The sequence below is a fragment of the Cebus imitator genome, unplaced genomic scaffold (genome assembly GCF_001604975.1).
Source record: "Cebus imitator isolate Cc_AM_T3 unplaced genomic scaffold, Cebus_imitator-1.0 Scaffold231, whole genome shotgun sequence".
In the NCBI taxonomy this organism is placed as follows: Eukaryota; Metazoa; Chordata; class Mammalia; order Primates; family Cebidae; genus Cebus; species Cebus imitator.
Genome location: NW_016107546.1, coordinates 918,138 through 936,897, shown reverse-complemented (window position 1 = coordinate 936,897; position 18,760 = coordinate 918,138). Strand labels below are relative to the sequence as shown.

The window sequence follows — 18,760 nt, the reverse complement described above, 5'->3', positions numbered from 1 at the left end:
GGCTGGATAGGAGATTCTGGGTTGAAAGTTCTTTTCTTTAAGGATGTTGAATATTGGCCCCCACTCTCTTCTGGCTTGTAGGGTTTCTGCTGAGAGATCTGCTGTGGGTCTGATGGACTTCCCTTTGTGGGTAACCCGACCGGAAGAAAGTAATTTTTAAAGTGTTCATAAAAAGAAATACTTGAAAATAACTAATAAAGTATTGTAACATACCTAAATATCAAACAGCAGAGAAATATTAAATAAATTGTGCTATATCCACAGTACATAGTCTTATACAATAATTGAAATGTTACATTGATGGTGATCTTATATAAGTATAGGAGAAGCATAGTTACAATGTTAAGTGAAAAAGTAAGCTTCATTATGATCTTGAGCAGGCAAAACAATTTTTCACGGCATGAAAGATGGGAGGAAAACCTTTAGAGGCTGGATTAGAGACCTTTTTCTCTCTACTTTTCTGAGTTTAAAAAAAATCCATAAGAAAAATGTGTATTAAAATAATAAAAATATGTTGTATTGTTTAAATGATGCTGGCATCTATATGAAGAAAATCTGTGACTTAAATTTTAATCAGATGCTTCCATGGTTTGGAAACCAAATAGCAAAGCTATGAACATATGCAGATAGATGCTCCAAAGCATTTTGTATTGGAGCATCTATCTGCTCCAATACATCTGTGGGATGTAGAGAAAAAAGATTTTTTTAATAGAAAAATAAAATTAATGATGAGAAGATTAGTTTGAGCTTTTGCAAAAGATCTCTTGAGCACTGAAAATAACATATATTATAACATGTATAAGGCAAACAATTTACTTTAAATATTTCTGCATAGTATGTTAAGATTCTGATCTTTATTCTGTTTTTCCAGTGATCCTGTATTATAAAGTTTCTTTTCTATTACCTGCAGGAAGTAATGGCTGAACACAATCCCCAGTATCTCATTGAGCTAAGTGGAAATAAACCACCAGAGGAGCTCTTTACGGTGAGTGCAGTGTTCAGCAGAAGTACTTCACAGCATGGAAAATTTAAAAGCTATTGACAGCATTGTACTTCTTTAATAAATAGGAGTATATTTGTATTTGAACACCATTTATCTTTGAACAATTTGTCTTGACACTTAAAATTTTGATGTTCTGTTTTTTCGTCTGTTCGTTTTAAAATCAAAACTACATTCAAATTTAAAGTCTCTGTATGTCCAAAGGTATCAAAAGAAAATTAAAAGCAATGGTAACCAAAAGCACACGAGAAGATACTGAACATCATTTGTCATTAGGTAAAGGCAGGTCAAAACCATAGTGATGTACCCCTTTTACCTTCTAGGATGACTAAAGTAAAACACACACACACACACACACACACACACACACACACACACAAGATAATAAAAAGTGTGGGTGAGGATGTAGAGAAATTGGAACTCAAAAATGTTTTACAAAAATATAGTAACTATTTCTTAAACATCTAATAAGTGTCCGGCATTATCATGAGCTCTAGGGATACAGATACAAAGGAGGCAGATGAGTCCACACGTCTCTTCCCTCATGCAGTATCCAATATGTTGGGAATAATAAATCTCTAGAGAGCAGTTTTTGTTATAGTCAGGGATATACATGCATGGTATTATAGGATTTCATGGCATAATGACAAAACCTAATCAGGTAAGGAGGACCACCAGTCTGAAATTATCTTTAAATAGAAACTTAGAGGACAGTAAGAACTAGACCTTGAAGACAAGGGTAGGTGAGGGAAGTGGGACAGTGTTCTATGCTGAGGGGAGGGGCTATGTCAAGGCCCTAAAGGCCAGAAAGAGCACAGTGAGTTGCAGGAATGGAATGTAGGACTAGAACATAGGAGGATAGGGTAAGAGGGGTGGAATAGAGCCAAGACTAGAAATAAGCGGGGGTTGCACCAAGAAAGACCTTGTAAACCATATTAAGGAGTTTAGACCTCAACATGAGGAAATAGGCAGCCAGTGAAAGATTTTAAGCCAGAAAGTGCAAATGATCCTATTTCTGTTTAAGAAAGATCACTCAGTTCCATGCAAAGAAAAAACGAAAGGAGAATCAAATTGGTAGTAGGAAAACTAGTTTCGGCTTTTGCCATCAATCAGGTATGAGATGGTAGCCTAACCTAGGGTAGTGACCACAGGAATGGACAGAAAAGGACAGATCTGAGAAACATTTAAGAAATCTACTTGACAGAGCTTGGTGAGTAACTTAATATGGAAATTAAGGGAGAGAGAAAAGTCAAAGACCATGCCCAGATTTCTGGCTTTATCTGATTGGTGGCAACATGGTAACAGTGCTAGTGGTAGATCTAGATCACGGAGAAGCTCCTCACTTGGGACATGCTCTTGCCAAGATCACCTGTGATCTCATGATCCACTGCTCATTTTTCAGTTGTCATCTAATTCAATCTATAATAGAAGCAACATTTGACACAACAGATCACTTCTTTGTTTCTGCACCTTTCTTCCCTTGGCTTCTCAGACATCACACCTTAGTAGTTCCATTACACCTCACTGGACACTCTAATTCTCTAACCTGCAGTGTTTCAGGACCCCAGAGTTCACAAGGTGTGACCTCTTCTCTGTTTACCCTCTCTCGTTAAGAGACTTCATTCCATCAGTGGCTTTAGATATCTTCTAACCACTGACAACTCTTAAATTCATGTTATTATCTCATATCTTTCCCCTGAATTCCACACTTGTATACTTAACAGCTGCCACTTCTGTTTTTTAATTGGATGTCTACTAGTCATTTTGGATTTAAGTGTGCAAGATAGAACTTCACCACTCCCATCCTGCCCCCAATGTGCCCCTCCCACCATTCTCCTCTTTCAGTAAATGCCAAAAACACTCAGCCAGCTGCTCTCCTTGACTTTTTTTTCTCACATCCCACATCCCATTCACCAGCATATACAGCAGGCTTCTCTTTCAAAACATAGCCAGAATTCTACCACTTTTTACTACCTGGGACACACTTTTCTCAAGGTAGTGGGCTCCAGGGGGCCTGGCTGGAACTGCCAAGGCTGTGAAGGCCCCCATTGGAACTAGTACTCTGCACCTCCACTCACGTTCTATTGGCAGAGCAGGCTACATGGAGAAGCTCAACATTAGTGGAATAAGGAAGTGTACTCCACCCAAAGTGAACTAGGAAATTAATCAGTGAAAGTTGCATTGTGAACAAATAACACAATCTATCACAGGCTACCACACACCATCAGGATTTTGGCTATCTCACCATCTCCCACCTCATGTGCTGGCCTTTTTTATTTTTCCAGATTCTTCCACATAGTGTCTGCATTAATTTCCTGGGGTTACCATAGCAAAGTGCCACAAACTGGTGGCTTAAAATGACATAAATTTATTCTCTCACAGTTCTGGGGGCTAAAAGTCCAAAATCGAGGTGTTGACAGTGCCATGCTCCTTCCAAAGCATACTGTGGAGGCTCTACTTTTGTTTCTTCCAGCTTCTGGTAGCTCCCAGCATTCCTTGGCTTATGGCAGCATAACTCCAATATTTGCCTCTGTCCTCACATGGCAATCATCCCTTTGCCTGAAGAGGTCCCAGAGACCAAACCTCTAAGGACATGAATATCTGGGGACCAGAGGGCAGACTGTTATGAGTTGAAATGTGTCCCTCAAAAAGATATGCTGAAGCCCTAACTCCAACACCTATGAATGTGACCTTATTTGGAAAAATAAGGTCTTTGCCTATGGATTAGGAGAAGAGACTCAGACACAAAAGGAGAAGATGGCTCTGTGACCACAGAGGCAGAGATTGGAGTGATGCATATGCAAGCCAACACATACCAAGGATTGTCAGCAAACAGCCAGAAGCAGCAAGCAAGGATTCATCCCAGAGGCTCAGAGGGATCATGGGCTTGGCTCATAAGCCCATCGCTGTTTCAGAATGTTGGAGATATTCAGATGCCAATGTAGTTAAATATGTGTTCTTTAAATCTAGATTGTTATGGATCGACTTAAATATCTCAACCTAAAAAGGGCAGCTGTTATAACCAAACTTCAGGGTGCAGAGGAAGAAGTTAGTGACACATTGGAAAATGTAAGTTACATGGAAATGTTTGAAAGTCTGCTTTTCAATATAAACTGTGAGCAGGGTGCAGTAGCTCACGCATGTAACCCCATGGGAGGATAGCTTAACCCCAGGAGTTCAAGACCAGCCCGGACAACCTAGTGAGAACCTGTCTCTACAAAAAGAAAAGAAAAACTTAGCCAGGTGTGGTGGCATGCACCTGCAGTCTCAGCTACTCAGGACCTGAGACAGGAGGATTGCTTAAGCCCAGGAGGTTGAGGCTGCAGTGAGTCATGATCACGCCACTGCACTCCAGCCTGGGCAACAAAGCCACACTCTATCTCAAGAAAAAAATTATTATAGATAATAATTTAATTAACTTATTAATAATTTATTTTGTTTATTAATTTATATTTACACACATATATGTATGCTGTGGCCCTAATTTGTATTCTTTGATAAAAATGGATTTGATTTCTGTGAAGAAGCTGTAATATTAGCACAATATCCTTTTAGATATTAGACACAACACAAGTTTTGAAACAAAATCAAAACAAACACAAGAATAATAAGAAAGAAATCCAAGTTCAGTTTAAAAATTTGCAGCACCAAAGAATCTGAAGACATTAAAATTCTTAACTCCATAAGCACTATTCATTTATTTGATCATTCAACCAATTTTTTCTTAGTAACTAATGTGTTCCTGGCCCTGATGTGCTATATATGTGATAGATATCAAATTATAACTGCCAACTGCCAAAAGTGCCACAAGGAGTTTTAATTGAAGGATTTGATCTATTCTGAGAAGCTGAGTTTCACCTATATGAGTAGAAATTATTTTTTTTAATGCATACCAGGTCTGGGCACTGTGGCTCACATCTGTAATCCCAGTACTTTGGGAGGCTGAGGTGGAAGGATCGCTTGAGCCCAGGAGTTTGAGACCAGCCTGGAACATACATGACTCTGGTCCTACGAAAAATAAAAAAAATAACCTAGCATGGTGGCACATGCCTATAGTCCCAAGTACTTGAGAGGCTGAGGTGGGGAAATCAACTGAGCCTACAGGTTGAGGCTGCAGTGAGCCATGATTGTGCCACTGCGCCCTAGCCTGCATGATAGAGCAAGACCCTATCTCAAAAATAAAAATAAAATAAAATAAAATACAAACATATACCAGGATCATAAATAGATATAATTTAAATTTAAAAATCTTTGAAGAAAGAGGTCATTTTGTTATCCTTTATCATAACAAGATCTCAGTAGGTCCACATAACTGGAATATGTTGGGACCTCTGCAACATGAACTGGTGCTGAAGAGGAAGAAAGGTGGGCTCGGGTCAGAACAGAGGCTGGGAAAAATAAACTATGTACTGAGGCCTCCTGTTCTAAATCATTATTGAAGGAAAAATAAAAGGTACCTATAAAACCTGCAGGAAATTTCTGAGCCAGAACGTTTGTCCTTAGAAAGCATCGCATGCGTGGGGCATAGGTGTAAGGTTGTAGTTTATAAGCTGTATGACCAGGTGAGGCTGCCTCCTTTTTCATAAAAGGGAAGAAGATGTGGCTGTGTACGCTGGAGTCATTATTCATATCCCTTAAGCAGCATTTCTACCTGGCAGTCCAACTCACCTCCAAAAGAATCATGTTGGAAGCTTACTACAAATACAAATCCCTCAGGCCCTAATCCCAGACTGATTGAACTGGAGATGGAACCTGAAAATGTATTTTTACAAAATCTAGAACGAATTCCTATACCCATTTAAGTCTGACAACACCTACTTTAACTCTTGGGATGCCAAAGGAGCCTGGTCAATTAAAGTTGATTGATCTACAAGTTCCTGTGTTTTTAAAGGACTTTAGATGAATAGCCTTCAGCTAAAGGCAGGTGATTTTTAGAGAATCAATATAATGAAAATGTTTAAAGCAGTGATTCCCAGCCCTGACTGCAAAATGGAGTCATCTAGAAAGCTTTTTAAACATAACAATTCCCAAGCCAATTAAAACAGAATTTCTAGGATAGGGCTCTGTCATTAAGTGAAACAAAACAAAACAGAGTACGACATCAAAGGCACAGACTACAAAAGAAAAAAATACAAAAAACTTTTGTGCATCAACACTATCAATAGAGGCCAGGAGTTTGAGACCAGTCTGGCCAACATGGGGAAACCCCATCTCTACAAAAAAAAAAAAAAAAAATGGAAAACACCATCAATCAATAGAGTGAAAAAACAACCCACAGAAAGGAGAAAAATATTTGAAAATTATATATCTGATAAGGGATTAATATGCAGAATATGTAAAGAACAACTACAATTCTACAGCAATAAAACAATCCAGTTCAAAAATGGGCAAAGGATTTGAATAGACATTTCTCCAAATAAGAGATATAAATGGCCAGTAAGTACATGAAAAGATGCTCGATATCACTAGGCATTAGGGAGATGCAAATCAAAACTACAATGAGATGCCATCTCATGTCCATTAGGGTGCTATTATTCAAAAAATGAGAAATAACAAATGTTGACGGGAGAAATGAGAACTGTCTTGCATTGTTTGTAGGGATGTAAAATGCTGCAGCTGCTATTTAAAATAGTTTGGTGGTTGCTCAAAAAGTTAAAAATAGAGTTATCATCTATCCAGCAATTGTACTACTAGACATTTCCCCCAACGGATTGAGACCAGGAACTCAAACAGATACTTGTACACCAATATTCATAGCAGCTTTATTCACAATAGCCAGAAGGTGGAAATAACCCAATGTCCATCAAGATGAATAGATAAGCAAAATGTGTTTGTGTGTGTGTGTGTGTGTGTGTGTGTGTGTGTGTGTGTGTGTGTGTGTATGTGTATGATGGAATATTATTCAACCTTAAAGAGGGGTAAAATTCTTATCTATGATAAAATCTGAGCCATGAAAACATACTAAGTGAAACAAGCAGATACAAAAGGGCAAATATATGATTCCACTTATAAAAGATACACGGAATAGACAAGTTCATAGAGACAGAATGTAGGATAGAGGTTAACAGGAGCTGGGGGTAAGGAAGAATAGAGAGTTATTTCATGAGTACAGAGTTCTGTTTGGGATGATGGAAAAGTTCTGGAAATGAATAGAGGAGATGGTGGTTATACAACACAGTGAATATACTTAATACCACTGAACTGTATGCTTAAAGGTGGTTACAAAAGCAAATTTTATGCGATGTGTATTTTACCACAATTAAAAAACTAAAAAACAAACCCAAAAATCTTCCCTAGGAGATTCTACTATTCAGCCAGGGAAGAGAACCACTAATTTAAAGGGGTAGGAGAGCCACAAAGACCTTACTGTAGACTCCAGCTCCCTGGTGAAGAGCGAGAGAGCTGTAGCATCTGATGAGTTGCTGGAGAGGAGGGGCTGTGCAGGTGGATGGGGACGTGGGCATGGATTTGTGCAATAGGAGGAAGGACAGGGTCAGACTGGCACCCAGCATAGTAAAGTTATAGCTTTTGAGTCACACAGACCTGGATTTGAATTCCAGCTATATAGCCTATCAGACCTGTACTCTGCTTAACCTTGCTGCCCTTTATTCAATTATATATATATATATATATATGGGATAAAAATCCCTATGTCATTGTGTTATTGTAAAGATTACGTGAGATGATGTTTTTAAAGTGCCTAGAACCAATGGTGATATTTAAAAAATCTAATAATTGCATCGGAGGGGCAGGGCTGGCTTTATGACACAGGACGACTATGTGCTTAGTTTAATGCTCTGCTGCTGCAGTCTTGAAATTCTTAATAACTGTAGAAGAAGGGCCCTGTAATGTTCATTTCGTTCTGGCCCTGGCAAATTGGTTTGTGCTATGCAAGGGCATTCACCCAATCACAACAGAGCTGGCAGAAGTGCTGGAGACATTTGGGAGGCATTAACCCTAAGTTGCTGGATCATGGAAAGGTCCAGAAATTCTTCAGCAAGAGGAGGGGTCAGAGTAGAGTTTGAGGGTAGTGGCTATGGTGGCCAACTTTCTTCTGCCCCTGCCTCTCTACCTTGGCTGTATCTGGGATTCCTCACAAGCTCCTCTGGTTAAGTCACTCCAAAAAGTATGCTTCCTGTCTTCTGATTGAGAAAGAAGTAGTGGGAGGGAGCCAAGAAGAGGGGGAGTGGCTCTGGCACTAGCACCTTCTTTCAAAGATTTCCAACCAGTCATACGGTTTTCTGCTCTCCATTCATTTCCCTTCAGAGGTACCTGGTATCACAAGGTCCCATGTCTTTCCAGTGTTTTGCAAAGTGAATCCACTAGCTCCATGTTGTTCCTGCCCCTCCCATACCTGTCTTTGCTCCACAGATACTTAGCCATCACCTTTCTCTGACATAAGTCAGTTACCACTCATCCATCTGCTTTCTAACTGACAAAATTGTGTAGCTGTAGCTGGTGAGCTGTCAGCCTGATCAACATCTCTAGTCTCTTCGCCCATTCCCTGTGTCTTCATGAGTTTATTCTTTTTTTAAAAAAAAAATTCTTCTACTGTCATTTTAGTGAGGTTTTAGGAAAGCAGCAAACATATATGCATGTTTTCAGTCTGCTTTGTTTAAGCAGAAGCCAGTCCTGATCATTTTTAAGCCTGTAATATCAAATTCATTCAAAAGCTCCTCTTCTCCTCTCCCCTCAGCACCTGCTGAATGTGTGGCACCATGGGCATGAAGTTGAGAGAGGAACATGGTCTGCTATTCAAATACTTAACCTTTTAGAGAATACTTACGGTCTATTCAAATACTGTTTTCATGTATGGGTGCAAAATATGGATGATAAGGAAAGAGTGACTGCTTCCTGACCTAACTAGGCATGATTTCAGTCCATAGCTCATTGTCCTGGAACTCTGTGGAAAAGAGCTATAGCTTAATGTGCTCCACGGATGAGGTTCTCAGTCTTATGCAAGTCCCCTAAGCATTGACAGTTTGCTTAACATTTACTATCACTTCCAGCTCTCACTTTGGAACATTCATGAAGCATCTCTGCAGTACACATGCCTCTTTGTTCTCTGATGCTGCAGTGGTCCAGGGAAGATCATAGCTCACAATCTCATCTGCATTCCATAGCCAACTATGAAGCCAGCATATACATGTGTGACCCCCATCTGAGGGCTTGAGGGAGCACTTTTCCCCTGGCGATTGCCCACTGTCTTACTTCATTTTCTTTTGCTATAGTAAAATACCACAGACTAGGTAATTTATAAAGAAACTAAGTTTATTTGGTTCACAGTTCTGGAGCCTGGGAAGTCCACGTGCATGGCACCAGCATCTGGTGAGGGCCTTTGTCCTGTTTCCCATGGTGGACCGTGGAAGGACAAAAGAGTGAAAAAGCCAGAGCCAGGGCTAGAGGAGGCCAAATTTGCCTTTATAACAACCCCACTCTCAAAATAACTCACCCACTCCTGAGATAACCACGTTAATCTATTTATGAGGGCAGAGCACTCATGACCTAATCACCTGTTAACAGTCCTACCTCTAAATACCATCACAATGGCAATTAAATTTCAACATGAGTTTTGGAGGGGACATTAAAACCATAAACCTCACCATGCCATCTCTCACCAGTTTTCTCATCCCCTGCTAAGGAAGCACAAGGACAGATGAACCTTTCAAACAATCTTTGTATCATATGGTAAAATAAGCATAAATATAAAATAAAATAAGCATGTTCCCAGCTGAGATTTAGCAGTTTTCTACAGAATTTTACAGTCTGTAGAAGAGTATTTTTTAACTTATCTGGAGGTCACCAACAGAAAGGATTGCTGATGAAGGAGACTTTAAATTTTAAGAATGAAAGAACCACTTATAACTAAGTAAGTGCGAAAACAATGTGTGTGTAACATCGTAGGTATATGTAAAAGCTAGGGTAAATTGACAAAAAATCTGGTACATTTTCAAAAATTTTTATAAGAATTTTTCAGAATCAGTTTTCTAAGGAAAATGATAGAAAATGTACAACCTACGTTATGCTTATTTTACCACATGATAGAAATTACTCAGTAAAATTTAGTTTTTTAACATAAATGAAAACTAGTCCTATTAAATCAAGGACAAGTGCAGAATGTTGCAGTTAAGAAAAAAGCCAAAATTTACTTTTTAAATTCTTTCTGAAAGAGTAAAGCACTATAAAATAATAAATGAAATATTTAATACTGCTGATTCCAGCAAAACTTAGGCCCATATTTTTAATGTAGTATTTGCAATTCACAGGGTGAGCTGTTTCGTACTCTTGCATCTTATAAACCTATTGCACCAAGATATAGATGGCAGAGAAGCAAATGGGGACCTACATGTCCTGTGAATTTAAAAGACGGTAACATTTATTCTGGATTATCAGATTATTCTGTGAGGTAAGTAAGATTTTTAGAACTTAATTTTAAAACTTGCTCATACGTCTTTTCAGTTGTTTACTTATATGGCATATTTTAAGTTTTCTAGGTAAGATCTACTGTCTTTCATCAGAAGAAGCATTAAAACCATTTTTATTGAACCCACGTCCCTATCTGCTTCCACCTATGCCAGCACCACCGTGTAAAGTATTCATACTTGGACCTCAATATTCAGGGAAAACAACACTTTGCAATATGCTTGCAGAAAATTACAAAGGAAAGGTAACTATCTATCTATCTATCTATCTACAGCGTATCTATCTATACTTGATTATAATTTGTAGGATTTTATTTATACTCATTTTTTAAAATCTCATGCTTTAATTGGATAATTGTTCCACTGGGCTTGGAGTAGGGAAAGCATTCTTTGGTTGTTGCTTATTGCTTCTTCTAGACCAGAGTCCCTCCCTGCTTCCCCAAAGCCCCCAGATGTAAATGTCATGTCATTCAGACTATGCCACCTACTAGCTTTCTTTGTTCTACTCATCTTCTGTTTCCTGGGTTTCACTACTTTTGGCTTACTCTCACTCTCCCCATGCACTCACTCCTGTCCTAATTCTTGGTAATTTCAGTATTACAAAGATGATCCTCTCAACACCTTGACCCCTTCTCCCTCAGTAATCTTGTTGTCTACTCTCAGTAAATTATTTTTAGCTTAGACAAGAGTGATAAAGAAACAAGCATATTTGGGATATAATTTGAAGGCAGAGCCAAAAGATTTGATGAGGGATTGGAAGGTGGAGGAATTCTAGGAAGGGCAGTGTGGCTTGAGGATGCCTATGCAAGAAGGAATGGCAAAAGATAATGGTTAAAGTCATAGAGCAATTCAGGCCACGGGAAGGTGTTAGAAGTCGTTCCAAGTCCTTCTGCATTCTTTTAAGCACAGGAATATCATTTCCTATTTGCTTTCAACTTTTTCATTGTAAAACATGACAAACATACAGAAAAGTGAAGCCCCACTGAGTTATCACAAAATGAACCCCCACGTAACCACCACCCAGGTCAAATATGGAATGTTGCCAGCACCCAGAAGCCTTCTCATGTTTCTTCTCAATACCAGTCTCCTCACTCTCCACACAAAGGTAACCACTGCCCAGAATTTTATGGCATTCACTTCCATATTTCTCTTATGGTTTTGCCATAGAAGCATACACCCAAATATCATAGGTTAGTTTAGCATGTTTTTTTGAACTTCATAAACTTAAACAATTTATCTTCTTTGTTCCTGGCTTCTTTCACTTAACATTATAATTATAATATTTGCCCACACTATCGAATGTAGCTGTAGTTTGTTCATTTTTACTGTTTTATTGTATTCTGTTGGTTGAATTACACCATGGTGTATTTATCCACATTTGAGCACTAATAAAACTTTGATTGATTCCAGATTGGAGTGAATGACACTACTATAGATATTCCTGTACATGTCTCTTGGTGCACACATGGACAAATATTTAACTTGTGTAGATAATGCCAAATTGTTTTCCAAAGTAGTTCCATTAATTCACAGTACTATCTACAGTGTATGAGAGTTCCATTATTCCACATTGCTGTCAACTCTTATGATGGTCAGTCTTTCTAATTCTAGCCATTTTAGTGGGTGTATAGCAGTATCTCACTGTGGTTTTAATTTGCCTTTCTCTGATGACTAACTAGGTTGAACCTCTTCCATATGTTTACTTGTCATTTAGATATTTTCTTTCTGAAGGACTTTCTCAAGTATCTTGCCCATTTTTAATTGTTTTTTGTATATTATTAGTAAGAGTTCCTAATATTATCTATATACAAGTTCTCTGTTGATTATAAGCATTATGACTACTCTCTGTCTCTCTGTGGTTTGCCATTTTACTTTTCTTTTTTAAAAAATTATACTTTAAGTACTGGGGTACATGTGCAGAATGTGCAAGTTTGTTACATAGGTATACATGTACTACAGTGGTTTACTGTACCCATCAACCCATCATCTACCTTAGGTATTTCTCCTAATGCTATCCCTCACCTAGTCCCCCAACCCCTTACAGGCCCCAGTGTATGATGTTCCCCTCTCTGTGTCCATGTATTCTCATTGTTCAACTCCCACTTATGAGTGAGAACACGCGGTGTTTGGTTTTCTGTTCTTGTGTCAGTTTGCTGAGAATGATGGTTTCCAGCTTCATCCATGTCCCTGCAAAGAACATGAACTCATCATATTTTATGGCTGCATAGTATTCCATGGTACGTATGTGTCACATTTTCTTTATCCAGTCTTTCACTGATGGGCATTTGGGTCGGTTCCAACTGTTTGCTATTGTGAACAGTGCCACAGTAAACATACGTGTGCCTATGTCTTTATAGTACAATGATTTATAATCCTTTGAGTATATACCCAGTAATGGGATTGCTGGGTCAAATGGTATTTCTGGTTCTAGATCCTTGAGGAATCACCACACTGTCTTCCACAATGGTTGAACTAATTTACACTTCTACCAACAGTGTGAAAGCATTCCTATTTCTCCACATCTTTGCCAGTATCTGTTGTTTCCTGACTTTTTAATGATCGTTTTTCTAACTGGCATGAGATGGTATCTCAATGTGGTTTTGATTTTCATTTCTCTAATGACCAGTGATGATGAGCTTCTTTTCATATGCTTGTTGGCTGCATAAATGTCTTCTTTTGAGAAGCATCTGTTCATATCCATTGCCCACTTTTTGATGGGGTTGTTTTTATTTTTCTTGTGAATTTGTTTAAGATTTTTGTGGATTCTGGATTTTAGCCCTTTGTCAGATGGACAGATTGCAAAAATTTTCTCCCATTCCGTAGGTTGCCTGTTCACTCTGATGATCATTTCTTTTGCTGTGCAGAAGCTGTTTCGGTTAATTAAATCCCATTTGTCAATTTGGGCCTTTGTTGCCATTGCTTTTGGTGTTTTAGTCATGAAGTCCTTGCCTGTGCCTATGTCCTGAATGGTATTGCCTAGGTTTTCTTCTAGGGTTTTTATGGATTTAGGTCTTATGTTTAAGTCTTTAATCTATCTGGAGTTAATTTTTGCATAAGGTGTAAGGAAGGGATCCAGTTTCAGCTTTCTACATATGGCTAGCCAGTTTTCCCAGCAATGTTATTGAATAGGGAATTCTTTCCTCATTGTTTTTGTCAGGTTTGTCAAAGATCAGATGGTTGTAGATGTGTGGTGTTATTTCTGAGGCCTCTGTTCTGTTCCATTGGTCTATATCTCTGTTTTGGTACCAGTACCATGTTGTTTTTGTTACTGTAGCATTGTAGTATAGTTTAAAGTCAGGTAGCATGATGCCTGCAGCTTTGTTCTTTTTGCTTACAATTTTCTTGGCTATGCAGGACTTTTTTGGTTCCATATGAAACTTAAGGTGGATTTTTCCAATTCTGTGAAGAAAGTCAATGAAAGCTTGATGGAGATTGCATAAAATCTACAAATTACTTTGGGCAGTATGGTCATTTTCATAATATTGATTTGTCCTATCCATGAGCATGGAATATTTTTCAATGTGTTTGTGTCCTCTCTTATTTTCTTGAGCAGTGGTTTCCAGCTCTCTTTGAAGAGGTCCATCACATCCCTTGTAAGCTGTATTCCTAGGTATTTTATTCTCTTTGTAGTAATTGTGAATGGGAGTTCACTCATGATTTGGCTCTCTGTTTGTCTGTTATTGGTGTATAGAAATGCTTGTGATTTTTGCACATTGATTTTGTATCCTGAGACTTTGCTGAAGTTGCTTATCAGCTTAAGGAGATTTTAGCCATTTCACTTTTCTAATGGCATCTTTCAGTAAACAGAAGTTCTTGATTTCAACGGATAATGATTTATCAACCTTGTCTGTTATCATTAGTGCTTTTTATATCACACTTAAGAAAATTTTTCCACCTAAACATCATGAGGATATTGTCCTATATTAACTTCTAAAAGTTCTATTGTTTTGACTTTCACAATTAGATATATAATCCACCTAGACTTGACTTTCTTATAATGCGAAGGACAGGGTAAGTTTTACTTTTTCCCATATAGATATTCAGTCATTTCAGGATCACTGAAGAAAAGATCATCCTTTATCAAGTGTTTTGCCCCCTTTGTCTTATCATGTCTTTATACATGTGTGTGCCTGTTTTGGGACTCAGTGATCTATTTCTTTTTTACTTCATTTCTTTTTGAGACAAGATCTTGCTCTGTTGCTCAGGTTGAAGTGCAATGTTGCCATCATAGTTCACTGCATCCTCTAACTCCTGGTCTCTAACAATCCTCCCACCTCAGCCTCCTGAGTAGCTGGGATGACAGATGCACACCACCATGCCTGGCTAATCTTTGTATTTTTTGTAGAGATGGGGTCTTGCTACGTTGCCCTGGCTGATCTCGGGAGCTCCTTGCCTTAAATGATCCTCCCACCTCAGCCTCCCAAAGCACTTGGATTACAAGTGTGAACCACAATTCCGAACCTCACTGATTTTATAGAGAGAAATTTTATATAGAAAAATCTTTTGGGATTTTAACTGGGATAGCATCACATTTATCAATCAGCTGGAGAAATGGACATCTTTACAATATTGACTCTTCTAGTCCACAAATATGATACATTTTACCATTTATTTAGCTCCTCTTTCATTTACATTAGTAATAATTTAGGTTTTCTGTGTAGAAATTTACACAAACCTCTACATATTTGATGGGTTTTGATGCTATCATAGGTAATATCATTTTTAACTAATTAAAACTTCCCTCTATTATCTTGCATGTTATATATTTTTTTCTTTAAAGAGTCACCCAAGAAATAATGCCTGACATATTACTTCTAACATAAATTGGTACTTTTACACTTCTTAGATAATGCAAGGGTCTTACAATTCCAACATACCTTTAAAATGTATTTCCACATTATCCTGTAAAGCATCACTTGGCTTCTAATGTACAAATGTCATAGACCATACATGTCCTTTTTTTTTTTTAGTTGCATTTTAGGGTTTGGAGTACATGTGAAGAACAAGCAAGATTGTTGCATAGGTACATACATGGCAGAGTGATTTGCTGCCTTCCTCCCCATCACCTATATCTGGCATTTCTCCCCATGCTGTCTCTCCCCAAGTCCCCACCCCCCCACCCCTCCCCTATTTCCCCCCAACAGACCCCAGTGTGTGATGCTCCCCTCCCTGTGTCCATGTGTTCTTATTGTTCAACACCCACCTATGAGTGAGAACATGTGGTGTTTGATTTTCTGTTCTTGTGTCAGTTTGCTGAGAATGATGGTTTTCCAGGTTCAACCATGTTCCTACAAAGGACATGAACTCATCGTTTTTGATGGCTGCATAAGATTCCATTGTGTATATGTGCCACATTTTCCCTGTCCAGTCTATCATCGATGGGCATTTGGGTTGGTTCCAGGTCTTTGCTATTGTAAACAGTGCGGCAATGAACATTCGTGTGCACGTGTCCTTATAGTAGAACGATTTATAATCTTTTGGGTATATACCCAGTAATGGGATTGCTGGGTCAAATGGAATTTCTATTTCTAGGTCCTTGAGGAATCGCCACACTGTCTTCCACAATGGTTGAACTAATTTACACTCCCACCAACAGTGTGAAAGTGTTCTTATTTCTCCACATCCTCTCCAGCATCTGTTGTCTCCAGATTTTTTAATGATCGCCATTCTAACTGGCATGAGATGGTATCTCAATGTAGTTTTGATTTGCATTTCTCTAATGATCAGTGATGATGAGCATTTTTTCATATGTTTATTGGCCTCATGTATGTCTTCTTTTGTAAAGTGTCTGTTCATATCCTTCGCCAGCTTTTGAATGGGCTTGTTTTTTTCTTGTAAATCTGTTTTAGTTCTTTGTAGATTCTGAACATCAGCCCTTTGTCAGATGGGTAGACTGCAAAAAATTTTTCCCGTTCTGTTGGTTGCCGATTTACTCTAATGACTGTTTCTTTTGCTGTGCAGAAGCTGTGGAGTTTGATTAGGTCCCATTTGTCAATTTTGGCTTTTGTTGCCAATGCTTTTGGTGTGTTAGTCATGAAGTCCTTGCCTACACCTATGTCCTGAATGGTTTTGCCTAGATTTTCTTCTAGGGTTTTTGTGGTGTTAGGTCTTATGTTTAAGTCTTTAATCCATCTGGAGTTAATTTTAATGTAAGGTGTCAGGAAGGGGTCCAGTTTCTGCATTCTGCACATGGCTAGCCAGTTTTCCCAACACCATTTATTAAACAGGGAATCCTTGCCCCATTGCTTGTTTTTGTCAGGTTTGTCAAAGATAGGATGGTTGTAGATATGTCGTGTTGCCTCTGAGGCCTCTGTTCTGTTCCATTGGTCTATATCTCTGTTTTGGTACGAGTACCATGCTACATATCTCTTAATACAACATTTTCAAACACTGTTTATATTTACATCTCCAAAACAAAATTCTACATTTTAAATTTATAATATTCAGGAAAGATGGTGTGATACATTGCAAATGTAATTGGTGGAATGTCAAAATCAAAGATAAGTGTTTAGAAAACTTCCTCATGTGTCAGTAACGGAGTCTCAAGTGTTCCTGGCCCTAAGAAAGGCCATTTTACTACGTGGAAAACAAGTGTGTACCACCAATCATATTAATTTTTTGGTGATCACATAATGATATTTTAACCATTTTACATCCAAATATGATTGCCTATTACTTGCAATAGGGCTTTGCTTATGTTTTAGTTACATTATAGAATTTGAATCAGGTATAATGCATTATAAATTTCCCATTTAAAACAATGAAAAATGGGCTGGGCATGGTGGCTCATGGCTGTAACACCAGCCCTTTGGGAGGCTGAGGCAGGAGGATCCCTTGAGTCCAGGAGTTTGAGGCCAGCCTAGGCAAAATGGTGAGACCCTATCTCTAAAAAAATAAAATAAAATAAAATCATGAAAAATTATTTCTTACCCTCAGAAACTGAAATAATTATTTTTGTTCATTTTAAGTCATTAAGTTTTTAGGTACTTTTTAATGCAGCAATTAGACAATTAATGTCCCAAAATAATTTTTTAAGATTGATAATTATATTTCATAAAAGTATAAAACATTTTTCTCTGCTACAAGGCCTCTGTTTTTTTTTAATTAAACCCAGTAGCCTGGAGATCTTTGAAACAAGTATAACTAAAAAAGTATTTCTGGCACTGTACACATTGAGCACCTACAGATCAAAAGGAAAAAGGCAACACTAGGCAAATAGGCAACAGATAGCTAGAGAAAACCACAGAAGATGAGTTGTCAGTGGAAAAAACTTGCAAAAGATGCCTAACCTCATCAGGAGATAAATAACATAAATTAAAATAATAGTAAGATGAAAATTTTCACCCACATAAAAAGAATGACAACCTTTGTTCTAATGAGAACATGCATGAATGAGAACTTTTAAAAACTATTGAAGGAGCTGTACATTGCTACCATCTTCTTAAGAATCTTTACATTCCAGCCATGTCAGGGAAACTAGCCCTCCCACTGTGTGATCCCTGAGGGAAGAGAAACTCATGAGGTGAGCTGCTTGGTTACCGCAATTGTCTGCATGGGCGTGGACAGCTTCCTGACAGGACAAGTAGAACATGGTGTTTACACGGGGCTGAGAAGGCTGAGCTGAGTTCTGAAGCAGCCTGCACTGTGAAGCACAGCAGCGAGAAAGGAGCTGCTTGTGAGTAGGGTGAGAGCGAGGCCCAAGTCTGTGTAGCCAAGAGCTTCACAAAGAAGACTTCACAAAGCTTATCAAAGGATGGCTCCTCCAGGTTGTGAACAGAATAGATACTGGAGGCTGAGCAGTACTGGGACTTGAGACATCTGGCCCAGTCACAAAGGAGAGGCCTTATTACCAGAACACCGAGCTGACACACTGTGAAAGGCCATCCTTGGTAGTATGGGCCACAGCCTAGATTAAGGTCTACTCTACACCCTCCCTCACCAAGCCTAAAACCCCTCCTCAATAAAATCTGGGGGAATGAATTTGGAGATTGAGTCCTATCAAAATGGGAAACACTTGAGGGCTTTCCAAATATTGGATTTAATAAAACATTAAACAGAAGTTCAGGCCAGGCACAGTGGTCTGTAATCCCAGCACTTTGGGAGGCTGAGGAGGATGGTTCACTTGAATCCAGGAGTTTGAGACCCATCTAGCCAACATGGAAAAACCCTGTCTCTAAAATACGAAAATTAGCCAGGTATGGTGGTGCACACCTGTAATCTCAGCTATTTGGGAGGCTGAGGCAGGAGAATCACTTGAACCCAGGAGGCGCAGGTTGCAGTAAGCAGAAATTACACCACTGCACTCCAGCCTGGGTAACAAGGAGAGATTGTCTCAAAA

General features: G+C 38.6%; 1 protein-coding gene across 2 annotated transcripts in view; it reads left to right on the top strand.

Annotated features, from left to right (window-relative positions):
- The window catches only part of AK9 (adenylate kinase 9), a 209,229-nt gene that overhangs the window by 41,860 nt on the left and 148,609 nt on the right, over positions 1-18,760 (top strand). For both annotated transcript variants that reach the window (XM_037727441.1, XM_017497427.2), the window contains exons 9-12: positions 911-985; positions 3,971-4,069; positions 10,267-10,406; positions 10,487-10,667. In XM_037727441.1, coding sequence (XP_037583369.1) covers positions 911-985; positions 3,971-4,069; positions 10,267-10,406; positions 10,487-10,667 — 495 coding nt within the window. The remainder of the gene's footprint in view (positions 1-910; positions 986-3,970; positions 4,070-10,266; positions 10,407-10,486; positions 10,668-18,760) is intronic.